The 12,018-nt window shown below is 43.8% G+C and overlaps 1 protein-coding gene across 2 annotated transcripts; it reads right to left on the reverse strand.

Moving 5' to 3' along the window:
• Positions 1–535: 535 nt before the first annotated feature.
• lbh (LBH regulator of WNT signaling pathway) lies at positions 536–11,716 on the reverse strand. 2 transcript variants are annotated; one of them, XM_030391714.1, is made up of 3 exons: positions 11,450–11,716; positions 6,226–6,328; positions 536–2,491 (listed from the first exon to the last, which is right to left on the reverse strand). In XM_030391714.1, exons 1-3 carry the CDS (start codon positions 11,476–11,478, stop codon positions 2,270–2,272), a joined length of 354 nt encoding a protein of 117 aa, XP_030247574.1. In that variant the 5' UTR covers positions 11,479–11,716; the 3' UTR covers positions 536–2,269. The 2 variants fall into 2 exon arrangements, with proteins under 2 accessions (XP_030247574.1, XP_030247575.1); XM_030391715.1 differs by having other exon boundaries at positions 11,321–11,450.
• Between the last annotated feature and the right edge of the window lie 302 nt (positions 11,717–12,018).

The following is a 12,018-nucleotide window of genomic DNA, read 5'->3' on the forward strand; positions in this document are numbered from 1 at the left end:
ATTGACTGATTTTTATGCCTAAACACCCTGATGACTGAATAACAAGCTGACCTGGAAGGTCCGTTATTGAAGAGATAATCGTAATATCGTAAATGTTGTAATTCTGAGTGGGATTTCCTTCTCCAAAACCTACACAGTGTACATTTAAACAAACATGCATCTACAAATTAAAGCTGTTCAGAGCACTGGAATAAGATTTTGTTGTAACCAAGAGTCAGATTGTGTGTGTGTTTGTGTGCGAGCTGAAGACAGGAAGTAGCATGTGGCCTGTTCTCGCTTCTACATTTGGTACATGCGTCTGTATTCGTAGAGAGATTCTGAGCAGGAAGCACTACTGCTTTCCTCTAACCGCTGCAGGTGAAGCTCAGCGGGGAAAAGAAGGGGGGTTTACGTAGAAGGAAAAAGAAAGTAAACACAGAAGTCTCTTGGTAACAACGCTTGAGGATCACCCCTATAAAAAAAAAAAAAAAAAAAATCTCGTTTTAGTCTACTTTGTACCATAAAAAAACACAAACAGCATTAACTCTTCACACAGTTGGATAGCAAATTCAAATGTTTATTTACAGCCTCTGTTAATTGTCACAGAGAAAAAAGTGGTCTAAATACAAAAAAAAAAAAAAGAAAGATGGCGGCTAATCTCCCTGAGCTTTACAAAAACAACGTGGGACCTGTAGGTGACAGACAGGAGAAAGAGAGAGATGTTCTGTACACAGCCCTAATGCCACTCAACATGAGAAATAACAAAGAACACATCTCAGTCATGCTTGTACAACAGGATTTCATATTGCAGACACAAAAGTGAACCTTTTTTTTTTTCCACAGATTGACTGACAACACTTGTTCCACAAACAATAAGCGGTGATCTGAAGAGTGAACCAAAAAGAGAACACCAAGTTTTGTAATTGCAATACGAAAACAGAAATGACAAACGTTTATACCAGAGAACAGTTAAGATTTCCCATAAAGAGCTTTTTTTTTTTTTTTTTTGGCAAACATCTGGAGTGAGGAGTTTAAACAGATATTGTCTAACTTATTTGTGAACTCTCCGCTACAGCGTCAATTCATTGTGACCTGAACTTCACGGTGTTGTAAGTATGGGTGTCTTTTTTAAAAAACAAAAGAGAACAGGAAGACGAGGAAAGACTTTCAGATCGGGTGTGTACAGCTCAGAGCGATTCTCAGTCTTTGTCTTTCTAAAGAGATTAAACCAAACCCAAAGTACAAACCGAGATCAGAGCGCTAACAAGGCCTCGAGGGGTTGGCTTCACTGGGAACAAGTATTTACACATCCTTCATTAGGGTCTGTACATTGCTTTACCACCTGCCTTTTTTCAGAAAATTAGACCGTACTCAGCTTTGCCCTTCTGATCAAGTCACATTTTAGTTCTCAATGTTACTGTCATACAAGTATTGTTTGATAAAAAGGCTTACAGAGGCCGATGTGATGAGGAGCATGCCTGTAAAACAAGCCTTTGTACAGTGAAGTTATCTCGCAAGTGTAGTAGAGCATGCTGGTCTATTTTTTTTTTTCTTTCGCTTTCTCCTCACTTCTCTAAAATGATTCCCGGCGTGCCTGATGTATTGTCACCAAAAATATTTGTCAAATTGTGTTGTGTGGGGGGAAATCCCAGTAACGTTTCTACACAGAACACCCACTTCTTCTTCAAAAACAAAAGAGACAAATCACAAAACATTCACTTCCCAGAAACCCACAAATCTATAAACAGCAGTGGCAATCACAAATATTCAACATATCAATCCAGAAACTGAACACAGGTGTGGACGGTGCACTGTAGACGATAATCCCCACGGGTAGCACAATAGTTCTTTATGCGAGTATGAAGTCTCTGGGGTCATGACGCCAGCCATTTTTTGGAGTAAAAGTACAGAGCAGCCGTGGCCCCCCCCCCCCGCAGTGCAGGAGCTGTCCGTGGAGCACTGAGCTGCCGCTGTCCGACAGGACATCCGCTCTGGGCCAAGACACACGCCGTGGTGGGCATGGTAGGAAAGTGAAGGTTTAGAGGTGTGCGTGTTCGTTTCTTTTCAGGCCCGTTTTGATGCATTTTCGATCCAGAAGGGTGAATCATCTTATGAGAAAAGAAAAGTGTGTATTGCTTTGTCTTGTGGGAGTGATGCTTTGGTGTTGAGGGTAACGAGATGGCGTCACGAGACACTGGATGTGTTTCTGCCAGTCGAGTGCAGTGGAACCAGTGTGGAAAGGGGGTAGAGTCAGAAAAGAAAAAAAAGTATGGGCGCTGCGACACAGCCTCTAGTGCTGAGAATTCTGCATCGGCTGTCCGTTTGGGATACTGCCGTTATTCTGCTCCTCTTCTTCCTCCTCCTCCTCCTCTTCTTCGCTGACCAGAAACTCCTCCGGGGGCCAGCGGAGCTCCCCGCTCTCGACCTCTCCCTCCGTCGGCTCAACCACGATGGACGGCAGGCGATCTTTGAGCTTACAGCAACGGTCGAAGTCTGACGGGTCGGGGAATATCTGAAGAGGAAAGTGAAGTACTGGTTATTAATCTTTCATTAAAGCTTTTTTTTTTATTTTAGTGACCCCTGTGGACAAAGATGACGGAAATAGGTAAATTGTTTTAGTTTTGTCCCTCAAAATTGTGAGACCCTCAAAGTGAACTTCCAATCTTCTCACTTATGGTCTCATAAAAGAGGCCTCAGTTATCAAATTGAGCACGTTTCATTACCAGTTTAAAGTTCCTTGTTGTACATTTAACTTCAGGAAATAGTGATTTTTTGAGCTGCAGAGCAGTAGTTCTCAGGGTTGGAGAGTCAGCTGTCCCCCATTTTAAAAAAGGCAAGAAGTTATTCGCGAGCATATTTCTGATCAGTGTTAAGTATGCGGTTGGCTTCAGGATACCAGAGCTTGAGCCTTGCAGAAGTGTCGCAGGCACGTCTACAAGGCTAAACAACTGTGAAGGAAGTGATGTGAAGACTAAACATCTGTGACGGGAAGTGGTTGCTTAAAATCCCAGTGGCGTACCTGCTTCTAGCCCAGCCCACATTCCTCTCTGACAGCCTTTTCCACATAGGTGCTCACCCAAATATACAAAATTGCACAAGGGGACGAGTTATATCAGTGGCTGCGAATGGGTAAATGAGGCTTGTCTAGCGAGACTTACGGCAAATGCTGCATCATGTTTAATCTAAATGCTTTTGGAGGCATGGTGCCAAGCAGCTCGTAGCTGCTTACGAACTCATCCAGCTCCGCGTCATCCCGCTACTTGGAAGATTATACAAGAGCATAATCGTGGTATTTCAAATCAGCAGCGAGACGAAAACACAAAAAGGTGAAGGTTTATGCTGACATGATTTGTGCATAAATATCCGTCCGTCCCTATAACAGTGAGCATTTAGTGCCGACTACTTTATTTATATTCCTGTGGAGATGGAGTTGGAAAAAAAGGTTTAGGAAAGAACACGAGTTATCTGCAAATCCAGGCTGATACAACTGCTTATAAACGCAGCGTGCCACACTAAAAATGTTTGGATCTAAACTGAAGGGCATGAGAGACATTTTTTCAAGAGCGATTACATGCATTCCCTGTCCTGGCAGGATTGAACATCAACCTCAGACTTTCTCTGTTCTCAGGAACTGGAGAAATGGCCCAGAGGGAAAAAATGCCTGCCACTCCTGGTCCAAGAACAGCATTTTTTTTTTTTGCTGTTGTTTGGATAAAGTGGATGAATATTTTTAGACCTGCATATTTCACTCTAAGACATCGGAGGGAGGGAGGGGGTGGTGGGGGGGGGGGGGGTGCTGATGTCGCTGTCTGGGCATAGAGCCGAGTGGAAAGAAAGCATTAGATGAGGCAGGAGAGAGACTGACACAAGGAGAGAGAAGAGATAGAGGGGATCCAGCTGTGTCCAAGTCTCCATGAATTCCATAGGAGACAGATGAGAGGGGAGGAGAAAGACAAAAAGCTATAAATATGCCCTGTGGATGTGAGAATTTGTCAGGTTATGAAAGCATGCATGCGTCCATGGGAGGATTTTCTGGTCTCTAAAAACAGCTGCATTTAGAACCATGCCAAGAGGTGCGATTATATGGGTCTAAACTATGTGTGTGTTCATGTCTAATGCTTGCGTGTAGCTGCATTTCCTGGCCTGCATCACCAATCCTCCCTGTGCGTCAGCACCAATGGGAGTTGGGCAGTGAATGACCTTGCCTTTGGACCCCTAGCTAACACATGTCATAACTTGTTTCACTTCTAGTGGCAGGAAGCGACGACACATCATCAGCCAGGCACAATGCTAGCTATTTTAGGATCTTCTGGAGTGTGCGGTGGGGTTGGGAGGGGGGAGGCAGACTATACACATGAATCGTGACATTGCCTTTTGACATGATAATTCAGTAAATCTGGAACTATTTGCTCACCCTTACATTTCAATACCTTTTAGGAGGTGCAGCTGGAATTTAATAGTCACACAATGTGTCAAAGCCCCCGGCACCAGTAACGGAGGAAGTGACTGGTAGCAACATCACTGCTTCATAACAGCGCTGCTTTGAGGAGTGGCTGGGACCTTGGGCAAATGGCCGAGTTGAGGATGGAAAGAAAAAGAATTGGCAACCGCCTTTACTCCCGTTTCACCCCCTCATCCGCTCCTCTCATCCTCTCAGACAGACTCGCAGCTGGAGTGTGAACTGTGAGGAGAGGAAGCCGGTCTTTTCCTCTGGGTCAGTCAATATCCTCTCAGAGTCAGAGTCAACGTCTACATACAGCATGGCATAAGCAGACTATTGGTTTACGATTTTGAGAGTGTGTGCCTTTAATTAAAAAAAATAAAAATAAAAATGTATCTTGCTTGAAATCTCTCAACAGGAAGCAGCCTTTTAGCCGAGTGAGTTGTAAAAGCCTCAACAGGTGGAAGTTGCCAGGATATTTTGATACCCATGACATTATGACACATTTAACTCTGACCAACCAGTTGAGATGCAGCTTTGCTAATTATTAAACTTCCTGTATGAAATCATATATTCCTCTCGTCATCTTTTTTACCATAAAAAAAAAGCTGTTGCTTCTAAATTAGGGTCCTTTCATTCTTTTCTCACCCTCGATTCAGATGTGACGCCAATATAAGCAAGCAGCTGTGTGTTTGAGTAGTTTTGTTTCCACCACGGCCCTGTTGAGCTGACAGTAAAACAAAGCCTCTGGCAACACCTTGTCAAGACCACCTGATGGCTGCTTCTCTCATCTCTCTCAATCTGCAGTTTATTTTTGTCACAGGCTGCAGTGAATGACAGACCATTTCCCCAGATATACATTTACTGCGCGCGATTTAACTCGCAACCTCAAATGTCATCTAAAAAGCAGCGAGGGATGGCAAGTTAATATGCAATATATTCTAAGCACTGTTAATTATCAGCCTCATTTTTTGTATTTTGGGTCTCTACAGGAATAGGTTAAGAAGCTTTAGTGCTCAAAACACTTTTCTGATACTGTCCAGTGCTGCAGCACAAAGCTTTTTTTGCTACCGTCTCTTTAAAAAGGTCCCACCATCCTAAATACCCAGTCTCCTCTGATTGGTCAGCTCACACATGCCTGACCAAGCACAGCCAACAAAAAATAAAGCAGCTGTGCTTAGTCAATTTTTAACGTGCCGAACTAGTACAAATTATGCAAATGAGTGACGTGGTGACTGAGTGATGTCACAATGTCACAGAATTAAAAGGCGGGACTACTGACGAGGTGTTACAGGAGGAGTGTTTTCTGTGGGAGAGAGGAGCTTCTGTTGGTATAGTTGGCACTTTGACCTTTCAAGATCTTTTACATGAGCAAGAACAGAAAAAGGAAAAGGAAAAAAACAGGAAAGCATGATAAATAAATATCAGATCTAGACATATTTATGTCATTATACTTTCATGAGAAAATATATTTGTTGGCCTCATGATGGTAAACATGATCAACCTGTTCTCCATCTGAAACAACTAGGCCAGGGTTCTTGCAGTTTAAACAAAAGTAAAAACAAAACAAATATCTTTTTAAAAAATCCATTGTCAAACTTAAATTCCTCTTTGACATTCCCACCACCTTGCAGCAGATGCAGCCGCGACTGGGTGCCTCCTGTTCATGTTCACGCTGACGTCAGTCCAATTGACAGTTATAAAACAGATGAGGACCGGTGTAAAATGCCCATGCCACATAAAAATGTACGGGCAGGGAATTGGGATGGCTGTGGTGCGTCACTGTGTGCATCTGTGTGTCCTACCTGGAAGGAGAGTCTGTCCTTGCTGGGGCTGAGCCTCATGTCCTCCATGGGGGTGCTGGTGATCATCACCTCAGTCATATCTCGGCCGGGCACAAACACTGGGCTGCAGGGTTGATAAGAAAAGAAGTTAGGTCATTGGAGAAAATGTATATCACACACAATCTCTTCACTGAAAGAAAAGGGATTCATGATCTATTTAGCGAAAATGTTAGTTAATTTAAATTCTCCTCCCCCCCCCGAAATTTGTTTTGTCCTAAATATATCAGGGGACAGTCCGGTTGTATACAGTGAGGACAAACGGATACTAGAAGTCATGGTAATTAAATCCTGTCAAAACTGCATGTACCGAAAAGAGAAAAACCAACAAACACGGAATTCATCAAACCTTCCTCATGTACACACACTGTCAAAATCTGAGGGTCATTGTTGTTTTACCTGCACATGTTCAACAGTTTTGTTTACACTCTGCACATCTTGACCACAACACTGCTAATGCACTGCAAAGCTGCACGGCTCAGGCTGCGGCTTGCATAAAGCGGCCGTTTCTAAATACAGGATGATGTGCTCTTGCTCTAGCAACCGGAGAACAGTCATTGTGAGAGTGTGCTGGGGGCGTGCTGTGGTATTTGACTGGGGTGGAACTCAATGCACTCAGTTCCATCAAAGCTTGGCCAAACTTTCCATTTTCGATTAAAGTAGCAAGAGTTTGTTTATCCATGCTCAGTGCAGTCGCCATTCGGCATTGTCGGTAGTAAAGCTTTAAACAAATGACTCAAAAACAGGTCCCAGGACTGACATGGAACGCCGTCTTGAGACAAGATGCTGAGCAGCCTTCTCACGCTCTCTATTTAAAGCCCGGTGCCTTGTGGTGAGTGGCCACAGGCTTGTGGTTTCTGTGGTCACCGGCTAAATAGAAGAAAAAAAAAAAAATAGAACAGGACACTCACATCCTCACATTATCTGAGTCAATGGATTTGTTTTTGTTTTGTTTTTTTGGGAAGAGATGCGTTTGCTTCGCTTGACCTACTTTGAATATTAAAAAAAAAAAAAAAAAAAAAAAATGTTTATTTTTGGATACAGCAGAATGGCAAAGAAATATTGTGGTAGTGATTAAAACATGGTTTGATTATGTAAACCTGTTCCATGGAATTCATTCTACCACTCACCGCAGTCTTAATCATCTATCAAAAGCACCCTGGCTTCAAAAATGTGATTAGATAACACTTCTGAAAAATCTGAAAATACTGAATCATGTCTGGGTTGGATGAGTTGCGCAAACAAGAAATCCCCTTCAAAAATAAACAGTGTCACAACCAGCAATATTTTTACTTCATCTGCAAGAATGAAGCATGTTTTCTGGAATTTCTAAGTGCAGTGCCGTCTTTCTGTCTCCATTTATGACTCATACTGAGAAAACTCCTCACGAAGCCATCTATAGATTTCCATGTTTACCGGCACATGAATTTCCTAAAAGTCAAAAAGATGCTGTCAAACTGTACATGGAAGTGCAGTTTATATTCCAGGACGACTGAAACCTGCACAAATTAGGCTTTCATTTTATGTGACCAGGGCTCCAGACTATCTTTTCACACTGGGGCGCCTAACTTTTTAATTTAATTAGCATGCAAATCAGCAACACTTTAACAGTCCTGGTCCACAGCTCCTTAGCTTACAGTGTAAACACCAACACACTATAGTGCCAAACTCTCAGTCTGGTGCTCTAGATACATGGCTAACCAAGCTAACTAGCCAACGGCAGTTAGCAGCAGTTAGCCATTTCTCTGCCTCTCATTTGTTGTGAGCATGACGACAACAGCTGGCCAATTCTTACATATTGCACCTTTAATAGAACAAACTATTATTTTATAAAAGATAATAATTGATATTGGGAAGGACCATTATTTATAGTCAACATGTCATCTCACTTTGAATTCAACTACAAGAACACCATGAGTCCCTCCTAATCTGTGGAGAATATGGCTCAGTCAATGATTTCTGATAAGGCCCCGCAGGATTTCCAAACTTTCACATTGGGCATCTACAACAGTCAATCAGTGCAGACACACACACACACACACACACACACACACACACCACATACATTACAGTCTTCATGTAGCACACTCAATAAAGACACTTGTTTAACACAAATTCAGGAGGAGAGAATGGCGTGAAACGAGATCATTAACCCCTGCAGCATTTATCACTTTTTCCACTACTGCCTGCATTAACACATGTCCCCTCGTCTCCATGAGGAAACACTGACATCACAGCTGGGTGTGCATTGTGCCTTTAAAAAGTGTGAGGGAATCAGAAAAGCTTCTGGCTGAATTCAAGCGAGGTAACCTTTACTGCACCAGTCAGACGACACGGCATACTTGGCCGAATACAATACCCGGATATCCAAAAATAAAAAAAAGAAGGAGGCTCGAAGGATATGTGATGTTTAACATGGAAAAAATTATGTCAAGCGGGGCTGCGCTGGAAGTCATTTCATCCTTGAGTGGGGTGCAGAGAGGGTGAGGCAGGCATGCAAAAAGAAGCAGTGGAGGAGGAGGAGGAGGAGGAGGAGGGGACAGAGGGATGAGCGGCGACAGTGAAGACCTGAGCCGAGGAGGAGGAGGAGGAGAGGGGAAGAAGAGGGAGGGAAGGGAAAGAAAGATAAACACTCGGGTCTTGCCAGTCATATTTCTGTTCGGGGATCGTATAAACATCCTGCTCGGCTAAGAATAACAGAACATCGGCCTAATAAAACATAAAGGGGGCACAATGAGGAGGAAGTGGGGGGCGCACGGGTAACAAGTCAACCTGTGAGGAAACAAACATGCAGTCACATCTATCGCGGCCTCGCTTGAGTGGCATACTTGATTCCTGGAGGGGAGAAGTTAAGTGATCTATAAGTGAGACCAGCAATGGCGCACGGCTAGTTAACCGGAGGGCCCAAGAGCACATAAACCTGGCAGCGATGTCTGAGTGATGACGCTGCAGCTGCGCCATAAGGAGGCAGGTGATGAAGACGCATATATTTAAAAAGAGCCTTGATAGAATAACAGGCGAGGCTGGTGCGGCAGATGGCTCTTTACCTCCTGACCCAGTCAAGATAATGCTGACCCGGCAACACTCCTAATGCCACATCCAGTCAGGGCACAGATGGACAGCAGGTACAAGACATGCAGTCGGTCAACACACACAAGGATTACAGTTCAAGAAGGAAAGATTTGAGCGCTAGCATTTTTTTGCGATAATAATCGGTGATTTCGAATTCACTTGGCCACGATAATCGTGCAGTGAATAAATCTGACATCGCGATCGCCCCACTCCAAATAACCAGTTTGTGGATAAGAGCTCAAACCGTGTCAAAAACAACATTTAATAAAAGTATTGCGACGCAGCAGAGACTTCACAAATCTTCCTAGTTTTTTGCAGTGAAACCCCCCCCCCCCCCCCCCCCCCAAAAAAAACCATTTGGATGCAAAAAAACCCCCAAAAAAGCATTCAAACTAATCCTGCTGCTCGCTGCCACTGGAAAGAAGACATGCTTTATTTAGCTGCCTCCTCGAGTTCTGCTTTGTAAAACATCTACCTAACCTCATTACACGGTGACCATATTTAATGAGGCGTCTTACCTAATCATGACACCAGGTTCATCCACCTGTCTCCTCTACACAAGACTATACAAGGCCAAGGCCGTGCTAGCTCCCACATATATACGTCTGCACACTATAGAGGCACTGACAGGAGCCCCGAGTGGTCCCTGCAGCAGTCGGGGGGGGGGATTGCATTATAATTATTCTTACTACTACGATCATAAATCTCGGGCCTGCGTAAAGCTCCTGGCGTTCGGTGCCAACTGCTGCCACGGCTCTCGCAGGTATGTGGGCGGCGCGGCGGACTGAGTAAGACCCCCAGGAGCGTGCTTGCTGGAATGAATGGGTTGCATCCAGATTCCTGTGGGTTGAGTCTGCCACTGAAAGCACATCATGGATCAGTTACCGCTCCGGTGCCTTAAATGCAATCTTAGCGATGTGTGTGTGTGTGTGTGTGTGTGTGTATGTGTGTATGTGGGAGTGGAAAATGAGTCTAAGAAACTTGCAACCAAGTTTTTTCTATATATGCTGTTGTGCAGAAAAAGGGAGAGAGAGAGAGAGAGAAAAAAAACGTCTTCCTGTTCACACCGAGAGCCACAGGAGGGTTTTAGGGGAACTCGCAGCATGCAGATCGAAAATAATGCTCAAAAGGTTTTCTGGTCATACTTATGAAATTGAAAAAAAAAAAAAAAAAAAAAAAAACTGCAGTAAAAGTGAAACCCTGCTTGTGGATGTTTTCTCACAACATTACAGCACAGAGGCTACAGTCGGCAGGCATACGGGCGATAAGGCAAACGTGTGGTTACAGTGAAACAGGTCGATTCTGAACTTCCTGGTAGAGACAGCCCAGAAGCCTGCTGAGGTTTGAACAAGAGAGAAAAAAAAACAACAATGTTTCAAAGCGTCTTGCATATCCTCTCTACAGACAGGAAAAACACTCGACAGATAAGAGAAAGGGCTCGGATAAACAAAGATGCACTCAGTAGCCCCTTGCGTCAAGAAGTAACTCAAGGAGGCAGGGTGCAGATTGTGGAAAATGACACCGATAATAGACAGAAGTAATAGATAGGAGCAGAGTGCATCCTTCTCCAGTTGCACTGCACCTGCAGCACCAAAGACCAAAGAATGAAAGCTACCGATATATTCAAGGATACACAAAAAAAATTGCTTAAAAAAAAAAAAAAAAAAAAAAAAAGAAGAGAAGGTGTGATTAAGGTGCATTTTATCCCTCGATGTAATAGCCGAGGATGAATGACCTTTCTGACACGCCACACGCAGCAAGATTATCAACCTGAGGGCTGACTGAGACACAGAACTGTCTTCTTTTTCCAACCTGTTTGACATTTTTGCATATTTCAAGGGCAATACCCCACAGAAAAAGAAGAAGAAAAAAAATCTTAAAAAGGAAACAGGAGTGGGTGTAGCAACAAAAGGTGGCTCATTCTGAGGGAAAACACCAACCTCAACAAAAGAAAAAAAAAAAAAAAAGAGACATCATTGTTTCTTACCTGTCAGGTGCAAAGCCAACAAATACAGATTATTGATTTAGACTTTTCTTCTCCCTCTATCAAGCAATTGACAAAAAAGCAAAGCGTGTGAACAGATGAGAGGGAAAAAAGGAGAAGACGAGGACTCACCAGTAGATCTGCGGGGAATATACAGACATGAATTCACACCTGCTGTCAATCCTGCTGATGAGGGAATGTAAATGAACAGCCGCTGACTTCTTCTCTTACTTTTTTGTCTTTTTACAGCCTCTTACTTTTTCTTCTCTCGGCTCGCCAAAAAAAACCACACAAAATAAAGCAACTGTGCGACGGCTCGGGGGGGGTGGGGGCCGGGGCGACGAGAACTCCGCTCTTTTTGAAACTGGTCGCGACTGATCATCCACACGGTTTGTGTTGAGTATTTATCCGAGAGGCGTGTGCTTTTCTTCCCCAGCCGAAGACACGCCCCCTCCCTGCACGGGGGCCAAAAAAACCTCAATGGCAGCTCATTACCGGCAGCAGCCAATCAGAGCGCAGGGTGACTCTTGCGCACCCTCCTCCCCTCCCCTCCCTCAGCCCCCTGATGACGACAGCAGCCGCTGAACCCTCTCATTGGGAAACGGACAAGAAAGATACTGCATGATGCTATTGATTTGTAGTCTCCAAGGCAACAAAATGACTAGTCTTATCCTCTATTTTTTTTTATTTTTTTTTTTGAA

This window comes from Sparus aurata, chromosome 16 (genome assembly GCF_900880675.1).
Source record: "Sparus aurata chromosome 16, fSpaAur1.1, whole genome shotgun sequence".
NCBI classification, from domain to species: Eukaryota; Metazoa; Chordata; class Actinopteri; order Spariformes; family Sparidae; genus Sparus; species Sparus aurata.

Bases quoted from the DNA above. Each gene is read 5' to 3' on its own strand.
- lbh (XM_030391714.1), bottom strand. From the start codon at position 11,478: ATGTCTGTATATTCCCCGCAGATCTACTG. The intron at 6,329-11,449 runs GTGAGTCCTCGT...TCAACCCTGCAG, and splicing joins TATTCCCCGCAGATCTACTG to CCCAGTGTTTGTGCCCGGCC. The intron at 2,492-6,225 runs GTAGGACACACA...TTTCCTCTTCAG, and splicing joins AGGACAGACTCTCCTTCCAG to ATATTCCCCGACCCGTCAGA.